At 40.0% G+C, this 15,212-nt stretch overlaps 1 protein-coding gene across 9 annotated transcripts in view; it reads right to left on the bottom strand.

The window, feature by feature from the left end:
* Positions 1 to 15,212, bottom strand: part of LOC124869659 (rho GTPase-activating protein 12-like) — a 77,231-nt gene that overhangs the window by 13,485 nt on the left and 48,534 nt on the right. For 3 of the 9 annotated variants that reach the window (XM_047367636.1, XM_047367635.1, XM_047367643.1), the window contains 6 exons: positions 12,333 to 12,602; positions 3,121 to 3,327; positions 2,639 to 2,719; positions 1,363 to 1,491; positions 1,211 to 1,273; positions 671 to 745 (listed from right to left, as the gene is read on the bottom strand). In XM_047367636.1, the coding sequence (XP_047223592.1) occupies positions 671 to 745; positions 1,211 to 1,273; positions 1,363 to 1,491; positions 2,639 to 2,719; positions 3,121 to 3,327; positions 12,333 to 12,602 (825 nt within the window). Of the gene's footprint in view, positions 1 to 670; positions 746 to 1,210; positions 1,274 to 1,362; positions 1,492 to 2,638; positions 2,720 to 3,120; positions 3,328 to 12,332; positions 12,603 to 14,969; positions 15,127 to 15,212 lie in introns of those variants that run through there. The other 6 variants (XM_047367642.1, XM_047367638.1, XM_047367637.1 and 3 more) reach the window with 6 other exon arrangements.

Genomic DNA, 15,212 nt, shown 5'->3' with positions numbered 1-15,212 from the left:
TTACACAGCTCCCATATCTTTTTCCCTGACCTATCTTGATGTGTTCTCTGATCTTCATGATGCTGTTTGTTGTCTAACAACCCTCTGAGGCCTTTACAGAACAGAAATGCACACATTTTACTAATTACATGACCTCTGACTGCTGTTTGCTCTGCTGGATTTTATTTATACATATCAGATTAATTACTCATCACATTTTTAAGGTTTTATTTTAAGGTTCTCTTAAAACATGCATCTTCTTTCTTCCGCTTTACTTTGTGTTATTCAATCACATAAAATCTGGACAAAATAGCCTAAAGTTTGTGTTTGCAACATGACAAGATTTTAATATTTTTACAAGGCACAGCAGACGTACCTCTTGAAATTTATTTAGGTAGTGATCCAGACCAACACATCCAGATTTTTAGATCATCATTTCAACATGCAAAATAAATTACACCAATTTATTACCAATTAAGCCGGACAATTCCTACACAGGATATCCGGTTTAGTATTTCTGTCCTGTTCAACTGTGAAGGTCCAATGAAAAGGTTCAATATCTTTTATGTTCTCTGAGGTTTCCAGGATTTTCATCCCTGTGTAGGAACCCTGCAAAAAGCTGCGACACATTTCACCACCAATGCCCGTTAAAGCGACGCTGCAGCCCGTAAGGTTAGTGGCGAGTACTAACAGAGGCGGGGGGCTTGGGTGACGTAGGGCTCAAATCAGAGTCGTGAGGGGAGGACTTGGGGATCTGAGGAGTTTCCTAGTGAACAAATATGGGTAAAACACAAACAAAAAACACACAGAAGCAGTTTCACACAGTTCAGACAAAAGCCAGTTAATGAGAAGATAATGTGAGTTTAAGAAGGACAGAGGCGGCTGAAAGAGTCTGATGGTAATTAGGAGTGAGATTATAAAACTGCAAAGTGTGTGAAGTAGCTATGAGTATAAAGCAAAAGTGGATTTTTAATAAAGATGTTCATGCTGTAATTGCATTCAGAGAAGACTTATAATGTTCCCTGGTCATTATTTTTAACCCAATCCAACATGTAAGTAACATCTCCAGTTTTGTTACAATTAAATTCAGCTGAATTACTCTGTTTATTGTGTAACAGGAGAAGAAGAGATCAAATCATCACTTTAGTCTTGTGATCATCTTCATGCAAGCTGATTGTGTATTTAGACAGAGCATGGGGAACTTTGTTTTCCCATGGGACAGAGCACTAACTTGCTGTTTGTATGGGTGTTGGCGGACAGAGCTTGAGCGGACACGCCTGCTTTTTACCAGCCGCTGCAAAGAAATGAGTCTACAGCTAAGGTCCTGGCCTCAAACGTCATACGGTCCAGCATTTTCTCAGTTATATCTGTGCAAGCAGAGACCTTTTCGCTTGGTTCCTGGACGTAGGCGCTGTGTCTCCACTTTGTCAAGACAATGGGCTCGACGTTCTTCCTGTCCAAACTACGACTCTTCTGTCCATCTCCGACCAGTTGAGGTGGTGAGAGGTTATACTAGAGGAAGGGGGGGAAAATAAGAGAAGAGTTTCTCCTAAATATGATGAGATATGAATTAAAGGGTAAAACAGAAAAGGTGAGGATATTTTAGCAAAATAGTAGTGTGCTGTTCACAGAGTTTCTAGACATTTGTCAAGTTACACTTCCAAACATTTATTAAGAATTTATGACAGAATTCCCTACAGGGATCATTCTTTAAAATAAAACCTAGAAAAGATGGATGGATGGATGGATGGAAAAACAAAGAGATGAGTCGATGACTGATTGATAGATGGATGAAGAGGTCAACAGAAGGAAAGGTGGATAGACAAATGGAAAAACGAAATGATGAGTGGATGGTTGATTGTTGGGTCAGACAGACGGACGGATGGATGCATGGATGGATGGAAGGATGAACACACTAAAAAACTTCCACCTGCGAACTAACTTGTTAAATAAAGGTCCTTTAAATCTTTCGAAGAGTTTTAGCCTAAAGTGAGAAGCTCAAGGCCTGATGTGATAGATGTAGAAACAAGCTGGCGACATGGTGTCTCTGTGCATCTATGGAACAAAGGTAATTCTTAATTTTTTCGTATCAATTTAAGTCTAAAAAGTCAAAACGTTTATGGAGCTCACAAAGGGACAGTGAACTAAAAAAAAAAAGACATTAAAAAACTTTCACGTGCACACCAGATACTTTCTTGTGCGCCTCTCGCTGGTATTGACTGCAGGGCTGTGAGAGTCGCTGTAAATGTTGTTCCTAAACAACATAACGGTGACGTTTTTGCAAGCAACACAGCAATGCTATTATACTGCAGTCCAAACTAGAAATATAGCACAAGTTTCGAGTTACACAATGAATTGGAGAAAGTATCTGGTGCACACGAGAAAAGTTTTTTTCCTCTATTGTCCCTTTAGGGGCACCATAAACATTTGTTCATCCTGCAAATACAAAGATTTTTTTCCCTCCCTCAAACAGAATAAACAATGTAGAACTTTAATTTAGTCATCATCACTTCCCTGCTTTATGCACTAAACTAATAATAAAAACTAAAACTATGAAATTAAATCTTTTTAATTTGTTTAATCAGCTGTTCGACCAATACAGATTTGTTTTTCCCTTTTTTGTTGTCTATTTTTTGGACTGCTTGCTTCAGCGTCTTACCTTTGGCAGCTCCCACTCTGACCTGGAGCCATCAGCGCTGTAGTAATAAGGTCTTCCCTGGTCATCGACATGTTTTAACCACTAGCGGCAGAAAGGCAAACGCGAAAGGTAAAAAAAATGAAATAAAAAATGTAAAATAAATAATAGAAAAACGAGATAATGAGGAGAAAAATAAATTCCAGATTTAGTTCCAGAAGTGATTCAGGTGTTTCTTTCAGTAACATTTGTGTGCAAACGTAAAAAAAAATTATTTTCATCTTAACAGCTACGTGTTTTTTTTCTTCAAATCACAAAATGCTGTTAAAGTATTTTATGTGCAATGAGAGAACAAATGGACTTGCAACTTCTTTATGTTACTGTCAAACCAGTGCAAACAAAAAATCTGAGTGTGCAAGAGGAAATTTACTTTAAAAGAACCACAAAAACTATTTCCACCATGCAGTCCCAAACACCACAGCAGTTCGGCTCTGAGGAGTTGGTACCTTCTCGTTAGTATAGTCGCTGACGTACAGCGTGTGGCCATGTTCGTCCATCTCCTCTGACCAGCCACGCAGCGGCGAGCCATACTGGCTGTCTGACTGGCTAGAGTAGGTGCTGAAGCAGGCGTCCTCTGAGGACAGAGGCCGGAGTCCTCCCACAGATAGCGACAGGAAGGGAAGGAAAGACGGCGAGAGCGAGAGAGGAGTGGTCTACCATTAAAGGAAAGGGAGAGAGACAAACAGAGAGCATCTTTCACCATAGAGGGACAGAAGACAGTCATGCAGTGATTTATCAGCAGCAGCCCACCACCGTTGAGATACAACAGAGAACCGAAGAGCAGCAAATCACCCATGTTTCTGATTGATGTTACAGAAGGAGGTGTAAATCAGAGGCATGTATGCACTGATACTGAACAGACGAAGTTGATGCTTTTGGCCTGTAGGTGGCAGTCTGGTGCAGCCATCTAATGAATCGGAGGTTATCTCAGAATCAGGGATGCAAACTCGTGTGAGATTTGATTCAAATCACAGAGACTCACTGCTGATGAGCTGCAGTCAGCTCATTAGAAGAAAAACACAGCAGTCCAATTTAATATCAGCATATTTTTGGTTTGCTCTCAATTTAAGATTGACTAATTATTCTGCTGCAAGTGTTTCATGAGCTGCTTGTCAGAAAAAGAAACATTCACTGCCTGAGATGGTTTCTTTTTTCCTGATAAGCCAAATCTCCCATAACTAAAAGCTTCTTATTGTTTATATTCACAGCTTTAGCAATTACATTTGCAAATAAACTTGACTAAACTGAAACTAGAAAATATTTAATTGTATTTAATTTGGGCATTTTTTCCTTTCTTGTTCAGTCGTCCAAAATATTTTCCTACCAGAAGCAGAAAGTGCTGACAGACACATGGATCTCTGGTATGAAAAAAACTGAGAAAACTGGTTTTGTATTTAATGTTACACATATTTTTACAGAAGGAAAGATCTCCGTTGCCTAATTTATATGGAAGTCATAACTTCTTCGTATGTAATAAGTCTGCCGTGAACTGTTTTAAATTAAGTTATGCATACTCTACAGATTGTATTGTGCTTTGACAACAAATATTCTGTTCAGGTTTTGCACATAAAAAGAAAAGATGAGCGCTTTCAGAGGGGAAGTGATCCCTGCATCCAACCACAGACTCCCTTCTCAACTGTACAAATCTGCAGCCATGGAAACTGTAAGCAGTAAATCAAGTTAATAAAGAATGGGGGTGTGTTCTTTGACGCTTCCTGTTTGGTTTACACCAGCACTGTTTTTCACTTTAACCACAGTTTAAACACTCACCCTTAACTTCACAATAGTGTCATGATATAAAGGTTTAAACTTGATACGGATATAGGGAAAAACCGCAATACCCGATACCATTTTCTATACTGCGGCAATCATTTGATGGTACAGGGTTCTTTCTTGTTCAATATGATAAATACAATATGACAAACTTTTTACTTCCCTAATTAGGTAAAAATACATTAGTAGGGGACAATTCAAGCCCTTTTGTAGAAAAAGAATATATAATTTAAAAGTGTAACTTTCCTGTTTGGCAAAACAGTAAACTAGATAACTCTTAGTATGAGTGTTAATATCCCTAATGGAGGTGTGTACCTTTAATTTAGTCATGCAATTATTTTTTATTTTATTATCATTGCTTATCTTTAGGTTGCCCCTCTATGCTTTCATTTGCCTGTGTTGTGGAAAATTCTTTTTTAATGCTCTGAACTTCCCTTACCTCTCTCCCCTCTGACCTCTGTGTTTTGTTACCCTAGAGGAGTTGGTCTGTAAAACCATTATCAAAAGTTTAATGGTTAAAACCCATGCTTTAGGTTGATGTCTCAGGAAGAGCAGATGGGTCTGCTCGTAGATAACTTTGTTACCTCTGACCCGAGGAGGGTGTAGGGCCATAAAGCACAGACTCTTTGAAGTTGAGGTAACACCCACATACTCTTTAAATACTATGTGTAAATGTTGATCGGGGCTGTGCTTCACTGACTAACCTCAGTGACAGGGTCTTCAAACGCTTAATGCCTTTGAATAAAACTTATAAAGACAAAGTCCGGATTTTCTCTTGTTGTGAGTCAACTTCTCTCACACTTTGATAAGAAAATTCCACAACAATTTTGGCGTCACGAACAGGATCTAACGTGCCAGAGGAAACTGCAGGAGGGGACACGGACGCCTGGAGACGTTGTCCTCAGTCCACCTCCATTTTACGGAGGGGAGTCCTCGTGCCCGCCTGCGGCTTCTGGCCGATTGGATCCGAACTATTTGTCTACAAATATATCTGGGTGAGAAGTTGCTTTGTATGATATAATGTATATTATTTTTATTACACATTAACCATCATCTCCTAACTAATTAATTAGGTTCCGGAGTTGCGAGAGGGAGGACATCAGCTGAGGGCCAGGTCACCATGTAAAGGTATACAGGGAGGATAAAGCAAACCACAGGGTTTTGCGGGTGGTTTTTTGCAATTTTCTACACCTCATAAAGGAGAAAAGCCAGACGGCAGACGTGCCGCTGAACGGGTAAAGGAAAGGAAAAAAATAGGTTCCGGAATCTCAAAGACATCAGGGGTGCCTCCTTCTCCAGACTCTGTGATTTATAAAATAATGAAAGAAAAAGGTGGGGATGATTGTGTTAAATGTGCTTTAATTTGGGAGGATAAGTTTGGTTTTCCACAAGCTGGAAGTTTGAGTGTAAATCAGTTGAATAAAATAAAACAGTTGATGGATGGGGATTGGGAGAAAATAAAAAAATAAAAAAAGGATTAAAAAACAAGATTTAGATCAGAGAGAAATATGGGTAAAGTGTTGGAATGAATGGAATACGGAGGCTATGCGTAGGGAAAGAAAGTCCGAATTGAAACAGATGGCAGGGGGATAAGATTTGTTCGGGGACGTGGGGAACAGGGATGACAATGCTGGTCCTGCCGTTGATGACCCCACGTTTCCACCCCCATATAGACCTAGTGATGCTTCACCCTCCTGTCTATATCCATCTTTACAGACGGAGTTGCAGGCCCTCCAGATGGCAGACCTCGATCTAGACTCCCGTCGTCCTCCAGCAGCGGGCCAACCAGCAAATCTGCCCGCAAGTCAGCCAAGACAACTCGCCAGTCCGCTTCAGCATCAGCCCGTGAGTCAACCCACACATCTACCTGCAGTGCAGGCTGACCTCACTGAGCACAGCGGCCCCAGCGGAGCGGAAGGTGTGATCATGCACCAGCCTACAGATGAGCAGCGACCGGGATCATCAAAGGACCAGAAAATACCTTTCCTCTCCTCTCCTGTTAGCTTTCATGAGTTTACATGGCTACGAAGTGGAAGACAACGAGGAGAAGATAAAAAAGAGGAAGAAGAGTAAGTTAAACAACGTCCTGATGAGACTGTCGCTGATTTTCTTTACCGGATGGAAGAAGCGTTCAATAAACATTCAGGTATGGAACGCCCCGCTGACTTTACTGTTTTGGGCCCCTGGGAAAAGATGCTGTGTGGATATATTATGGAAGGACTTCTCCCTGAGATTGCAGCACAAACTAAGACTCTTTATGTTGGTTGGAGACACAGGATGCGTTTTGAGGAGCTGAAAAGACATGCTTTACACAGCGATGATGTCATCAACGACAGGAAGAAGAAAAAGTGGACAAAAGAGAGACTGATTTGCATAATAAAGAATAAAGTAACATGGGGTTCCAAAAGTTTCAGCACTCATGGGAAAAAGGGTTGCTCATAACTCCAGTGAGGACTTAGTGACAATGCGAAAGAGACGTTATACTTTGTTTATATAAATAGTGCATATCTCCCTGAGATCACATTCTGAAAACCTGTCTGACATTATGGTGTTGATTCTTTGGGAAATTTTACATCTCCACAGATTAGACCATTTTTGAAATTCTCTTTGGGTATTCTGAAACTATGGAAATAATGACCTATAATCAGGCCTTCCTCAAACATCATATGTCATTTTTTATATTCAGAATATTTAACTGATGGTCACTGCTAGTATGCTAGGTGGAGTCAGAAGATTAATTCTCTTTGGTTTTGCTGGATGTTTTGATGAAGTTTATGTAATTAAGCACCTAGGCTTGAGAATGGGACTTTAAAATAAAAAATTAGCCAAGGGTTGTGAAGGCTCTGCATATTGTTCTCACTTATATGAGATTGAGACAAAGAACACAGGCAAATCTCAGTACTTTTGAAGTGCTGTGTGGCAGGTCTCCTAATTTGGGCATGGGGATATTGCCAAGATCATTTCCTTCCACATCTTTGTGTGAAGATAGGATGTTGTTTTACTGTCAAAACCTGTCCACTGTGTTTTCTCAAGTTTCACAGACAGTGAAGGCTGCATTACCAGAAACAGCCACCTCCACCCTCCAGTCCTTTATTCCGGGCGACTGGACTCTGATCAGAGAATCTAGGAGAAAACACTGGAAGTCCAGGCGCTGGAAAGGCCCATATCAGATCCTATTAGTCACCCAGGAAAGCTGCAGGAAAGCTCCAGCTCCTCCAGCTTCATCTGACTTCCAGGACACAAGTCATCTTCCAACTGGATCATCCACGGCCTGAAAGGTTTGAGGACAGCGGACCACCACAAGACAAAGAACTGTAAGCTGATCACTGGCGAGTGATTGAAGAGGTGGTTGAAGAACACTGTTCTTACAAGGGCACAATAATCCCTTGGGCAGTGCAACGTTATTTCAGAATCTACTTAAGGCCATCGCAGTGCCTGAAAGTTAGAAATCATAAGGTCATTTGCCTCACTGCACACACACCACAGTGAGAGACACATAGGAAACATACAGGGAAGACCTCTACACATTTGCACATAACCTTTCCCTGGATGATGGACTGGCGACGTCTGCAACAGAGAGACGGTCAAACATGCGCCATGATGCTTATTTTCCTTAATTTCTTAACATTTGGTGGCTACTAGGCTCCTTTGCCTGGACAGCGAGGGTCAGCCAAATTCTTTTCTCCCACTTTGACAGCGAAACTGACTCTGAGGAGGAAATCTCGGATGCTTTTATCTAACTTTCATGGTTATTGCTTGATATCTATCATTATGGTACAAATTTGAAATGTGTTCATCTCCACCGTTGTTTAGTTGGACTATGGAAGCCTAACTTCCAGCAGGTTAGAGTTCCTGTTTCTAAACTTATTTCTACAGGAGCTTCCTACGACCGCCCACCTGTACCAGACTGGTAACAGGGCAGCTTGAAGCGCAGAAGCCACTCAGGAGAGGCAGCAGGATTTTTGAGTTTTATTTATGATTTGTTTTCTTTGAAAAAAAAACTTTGCTTTCAGTACCAGAAGAAATGACATTCCACTTCAAGGTTAAGGTGCAGCTATATGGAAGATGGTCTGTTCTGATGCTAATGATTGGTATTGCAAGTATTTTATTACTCTTGTGTTCATTTGGGGAAAGGTACAGCAAAGATAATTTGTGGCTAATCTGAGTAATTAAGCCAATAATACTCATCAGCGGATTCGAAGAGAGATTCATCACTTTTCTGATTACCATGATCATGCTGATAATGTCTGGTGGCAACTGATGCATCACACCGTGAGGAAGATAAGAAATGACAGTTGCTATGTTTGTTGTTTGATTTCACATGCTATTAATGATCAACCATTTTTAGTACCTGTTCCTATTGATACTACTTTCTTTCCAGATAGGCGACATAACCGGCTGGTGGAGGTTGTTTTTCCTTGGGTGAGGAATTATATTGTAAGGTAAAGCAAAAATGTTAGTAGATTTTCTAGTGAGACTAATTTAACATGTGCTTCTACAGGAATTTTTTATAGAATTCGGGGTAATAGAAATCTGATTAAAGATCCAGATATTTGTATGGCACAGGAGGAAAACACACCTTATTTCCTTGGAAAGACAGAAGGTTGCAAAACTATTATATCTGTTTCATGTGCTTTAATCAACAGACATAAATTTGAGTCATGTCCTATCAGAACTGCTGCTTATACTATTTCAGGATCTTTGGTCCCAGAGCCTTTTGTGTTAACTCTTAATCTGACAGCCGTTCCGAATTGAAGTAAGTTGTATGGCCAGGCAGGTAAATTAACCAGGATTCTTGTTACTTTTCCTAGTAGAGATGGGAACTCATGTCCTAAGAACATGGTCTGGATGTGTGGAAATAGATCATATCTGTATCTGCCTGCTAATTGGTCTGGAGTATGTTATCTAGCTCACTTACTACCTACAGTCACAACTTATAATTCAATTAGCCCATTATTAGAGAGGAAGGTTTCACTGTTCTGACCAAGGAGCAGCAAGCTCTTAGAACATGAGTTTGCAAAGTAGAATGGCTTTGGATTATCTGTTAGCTGAGAGGGGTGATGGTTTTGAAGAATTTTCCTTTTAGTTGTGATTATCTTGTAATCAGAAGAAAGGAGTGTTGTGAAAAATTCTTTTTTGATGCTCTGAACTTCCCTTACCTCTCTCCCCTCTGTGTTTTGTTACCCTAGAGGAGTTGGTCTGTAAAACCATTATCAGAAATTTAATGGTTAAAACAGATCCTGGAGGGTTGTGTCTCAGGAAGAACAGTTGGGTCTGCTCATAGATAACTTTGTTACCTCTGACCCGAGGAGGGTCTAGGGCCATAAAGCACAGACTCTTTGAAGTTGAGGTAACACCTACATACTCTTTAAATACTGTGTGTAAATGTTGATCGGGGCTGTGCTTCACTGACTAACCTCAGTGACAGGGTCTTCAAACGCTTAATGCCTTTGAATAAAACTTATAAAGACAAAGTCCGGATTTTCTCTTGTTGTGAGTCAATTTCTCTCACACTTTGATAAGACAATTCCACTACACCTGTCAATTTGATGTTGCTATAAATAAATGTTATTACTGAGGGACAAATAAAGGATCATTCTATACTAAAATAAATTGTGTTTTAAAACCATCATTGATCTGAAGCATAAAAAACATATTTTTTACAGTGTAAACAAGGATCTGGTTTATGCAGATGGTAATTTTTCCGAATATTTCTTTTTACTGATCAACTACAGCTGCAGGGTAGGTTGCTACAGATTCCCGCTTTTCTTTCTCTAATTGTCCGCTTCAGTCTGGCTCCACCATAACGTGTGTTATCATTAGCCGCATTACCCTCCAACGCTGGTTTGTTTCATTGCTTCACTATTTAGTAACCAAATGAGCCGTCAGTTGATTAACATTTTCCTGCGTTGATTCGTACTGTAGAACATGATGTTGCATGGTTCGGAACCGCACACCCTCGAACTGCTTTTTGACAGGGGAGCTCAGACCAACAAAGCAACCATCATTGGACTGTCCGTGTCCCTGAAGCTAATATCTAAACTGATTGAGTGAGCTTATGTCGTCCGGGAAGGTAACTGCTTCACTGTTGCAGATCCAGGAGCTTTATTGACGTTTTTAAGTTGCTTTCAAACATTAGTGTCGTAGCATTAGCTAGCATGTAGCATCCTTCAGCATTTTGTTTTAATCCGGTCCGTCGGCCTCAAAGAGAAAGTACATGATAAAACTACCCATGGCTGATGTCCAGTAATCAGTATCATCTGGGCAGACTTCAGCAGGACGTGCCAAATGTGCATTAAGGATGAGCAATCAGAATGATCTGTACAAATGTATGCTAATTAGGATTTTCTCTTTTTAGCCTTCCTGGTGTGAGCGGCTATTATTTAGATGAGTGGGAGAGGCGACATCACACTGTGTGTCTAAGAGAGCATTCACTGTAAGATAACCATCAATTTAATTACCATTTTAAAACCAAGACAAAATGATTATGAAGCTCACATTTAAACTGTCTTTAGAACCCTGCCTTAGCGAGCTGCTTACTAAACTGCACTGTGTGTATTTACTAAAGAATGTAGGTTATTACTTCAAGTCTGAGATTTCTAAAATGATGCAAACATTTCCAAACCCATCAGGTTGAACATTCAACCAGTTAAAACAGAGCTACTTGCTATCCTACATTTTGCCTTCCTGTCACCTACTGCAAGACTTGCTCTATCTTGCCCACCCAGGCTTGAATGAAATGCAGACATGTCTTGGCATGGAGCAAAAAAAACTTTCAAGAAGCTTCTTACATTCCTGTCTTTTATTTTAATTACCTCACTGATATTGAAAATAGCCAACTGTGTCTCCTTCCCTCGTTAACGTCCACATGTGGTTGTCCCCGTGACCTGGAAGCACTTACATGTGATGCAGAAAATGATCCGACTTTTTTGTTTCAAACCAGAAAGTAATTGCTCAGGGTGAATTCTGGTCACCAGGTAATTTACCACGGCGCTCCAAATGAACATTCACCTTTAGGCTCTTTTATCCTGCATTTTCTCTAGTTGCTTCAGCTGAATCTGTGACAAATTCCAAAGATAACACAGTCTGATTGACAGAAAATAAGAAATTTAGCCCCAAAAAGGTGAATCCAAGAACCTTTAGCTGAAAACATGTCATAAAGTAGATGATCAAGTAAGTGGTGATGCATCTCTCAGGTGTGTCAGGTCTATTGCTAATGCTCTGAATTGCTTACATGACTCAAAATGTTTTTAGATCAGACCCTTTTTAACTGTTTTCATAAACTTGTATATTTTCTGTAATCTTTTAGGACACACTGTAGAATTTGCAGTCATTCTCTGGACCAAAGATGTATAAAAAAGCAGCCAAAGCCCAAAGAAACACTGTAAAAGGCACTCGGAAAGACTACAAAACAGTCTGACTCTTGGGAAACCAAGTATGAAGAAATCTTGGTGGTTTATTACTTTTGCACAGTCCTGAATGTCACTGTAAATAAGTAGATTGAGGAGCTTAAAGTACCAGAATACTTTTCCTCAACCTTGACTCATTAAATAAACTGCATACTGCCTGTGATACTAGTAGGAGTCCCTTCCTCTACATTAACAGACACCAAAGGTGAAGCTTTAAAAGGATGTTATGAAGCTTCAAAAACAGTTTCAAAACCATTTAAACCCAGTTAGAGGGAACAAAACCTTAGCTTTCTCAGAACTTTCCTTCAACTTATATGTATGCAAATGATTATTTAAGTAACTGACTGTCCTGTTTGTAAAATATCACTAAATCAATAAAAGCCACACAGAGAGCTGACAAAATCTTTTTATATTTCCCCTAAAATGGCCTTACCTGTACATTGACACCAGTCTGTTAAGCTATTATTTTCCTTTACCTCAGAGCTTTCTCCAGCGCTGTGTCTGTCCTCCCTGGAGTTTCCACTGACGGCGTCTTTGGTCCGCGGGGGCTTCCAGGTCCTCTCCTGGGTGGAGCGGTTGCAGTAGTAGTGTCGGCCGAACTGGTCCTTGTAGGTCTCCCAGTCGCCGATAACATGAAGGGGCACGCTGGATGGCAGGGGTGGCGGGTTTGACTTGGTGATTTTTAGTTCCTGGAGGTTGGCGTAGACCGGAGATTCGGAGCGGCCTTGTCCTGATGTAGGTACAGTCTGTGAAAAGGGAAAACTGAGCATTTAAATCTATTATATAAAAATTCATGGAAAGTGAATGAGATTTCTGTGATAAAACTAATTATAAATCTGTAGATGTGAGCCTGTGGATACTTTCATCTTAAAACAAAGAGCACATCTTTGACTATCACCTTCAAACTGAGCTGCACACAAAACTGTGAGAGCCTTTCTTATTAATCTGTACATTGGCTGTCCACCTAAACCGAAAAAGCCAAGAGCTGGATCAAATGCAACAATTCTAGCCTTTATGGAAGGGTGACAAGAAGGAAACCATTGCTCAAAGAAATCCATAAGAAGTCCTATTTAAACTACTGGGGACATGGCAAATGTGGAAGACTGTGACCTGGTTAGATGACATCAAAACTCGATGCAAACATGAAAAAAAAAAGATATTTGTGGCAGAAAAATAACACCGCATTACACTCTGAACACCCCATCAGCATCATGCTGTAGGGATGCTTCAGCAGGAACAAGGAAGCAGGTCAGAGTTCTTAGGAAGATTGATGAAGCAGGGTTTCAGCTTCCAGCAGGAGAATGACAATAATTTGAGGACCTGTAAGGCTTGCAAGTCTTGAAACCTGGTAATCACAGACACTCTCCATCCAATATGACTGAGCCCAAGCAATCTCCCAGGACAAATGGGCATGAATTTCCAGCTGTAGTTGAATACAAATATACACCACACTTTGTAAGGTTATTGAATTTTCTTTAGTGGAGAAATGTTGAAAACCACGCAACATCTTCCTTCCACCTAACAATACGCTCCACTTTGTGTTGGTCTAGAACATAAAATCCCCAGAAAATACACTCACGTTTGAGGCTATACCAAGACAAAACATGAAAAAGGTTCAATGTGTTACATAAAAAACATTTTAAGTCAAGAAGTGTAGGTAAAAAAACTAACATCTGCTTCATCATATTTCTTTTTAGATGCATTTAATCCACGTTGATGCAGTCAACAGTATTAGACTGAAGTTTGTGTTTGTAACATGAAAACATCTGGAAAAGATCACACTGGGTGTGAATATTTTTGCAGGGCACTGTAATAATGTGTGTGTAAAACTAACATAGCCGCTGTTGGCCAGGCAGGAGCAGATCACAGAATGAACTCAGCGAAGAAGGAGGGGAAGAAATAAGCGGCTTGGGGTGCCATAGACTCGTGTTAGAAAGAAAAGAGGAAGTAAAACTCAAGATGCGTGCAGAACATTAGGAAGACCGTTTGGACACATTGATCCCTGTTGCCACAAACTGAAACACGTGGAAAACCTTACCCTATACAAAATGACAAGGCATCGTTTTTGGATAGCTTTTTTGGAGCCAGGTTACAGGATTCAACTTTAATGCAGTGAGATCTTACCTGCAGGTCATCATGTTTATTCCTTTTCCTCATAAAACCCATACGTAAAGATTTGTTTTATCTGCCAGTCCAAACCCCCCAATTACTTTAATATCTTAATGCAAAACAAGATAAAAATGTCTACTATTACAAAATCCTAGTAAAGAAACTGCTAACTTCAATTCTTTGCCAATTTAAACCTAAAATGGCCATTTGTCTTTCCCCTTTTTTAAAATCAGGGAACTTCAGCTAAACAAGTGTCTGCAGACGGACAAAAACATCACTTGTTCTTTCAGGATTACAAAGATAGATATTATTTACGTTTCAGATCCTGTTTCAATTTGAACAAACAGTGTCTGTTGTCTAAGGAAACCTTTCTGAGTCAATAAAACGTTTCATAAATCATACTGTTTAGCATAATCAGGAAATGAAGTTGATACAAACCGAATTTTTTACCCGATAATATGTATCTAGAACTTTGCCATTCTAAGACAAATGAGTATCAAGGTGGATATGCAGCAAGCTAGCATAGTATAAACACAGTGCTTAGTTTTATTTAGTGGGTCAGTTTCAGTTTCTCAGGTGTTAATAATAAATAGTTTGGGGTAACAAATGCTCCATTAATTAATAAATGATTAAATTAACTTTTTGCACATTAATGCAACGAAGAACCTCTCATGATTACATGATTATTCAATGTTGACATTACATGGATGCTGTCTGGCCACGGTGACAAGAAGTCATAAATAATACAAGGGCTCCGAGGCGCACCAACACTGGTCCTGTGATGTTTTTATTGCATAGAGATCGATAGGAATGAAATATGAAATATTAAGGAGCCAAACAAACAGCCTGGAGGTACACAGTAGAATGAAATGCACACTGGACTAAAGCAAGTGAGCTGTTTAATGAGGTACCTCAGCTTCAAGATGCCTACACTGTATATACAGTACATATCAGAGGATTTACAGCCCCTTCTGGTAGAGAAATCACACAAAAAGAAATATTACCTCTGGCTCTGGCGGTGATAAACTAGGAAACACCTCATCCTCCTCTCTGTGTATTGAGATGGCTCGTAAAATACTTCTCCTTAAACGCATCACTGCCATTTGTGCCTGCTTATTGTTATGACTTCAGGTCAGGAAGTGGCTGTCTGATGGCAGCATCATGAAACCGCGATGACACTGTGCTGCTGTCTTCCTTTATAATTGCTGCGTGAGCATGTGATTTAGAGTGGATGTGTGGAAGGGGAG

This window comes from Girardinichthys multiradiatus, chromosome 6 (genome assembly GCF_021462225.1).
Source record: "Girardinichthys multiradiatus isolate DD_20200921_A chromosome 6, DD_fGirMul_XY1, whole genome shotgun sequence".
Taxonomy (NCBI): Eukaryota; Metazoa; Chordata; class Actinopteri; order Cyprinodontiformes; family Goodeidae; genus Girardinichthys; species Girardinichthys multiradiatus.
The sequence above is the reverse complement of the archived record's forward strand: the minus strand, read 5'-3'. Positions and strand labels throughout refer to the sequence as shown.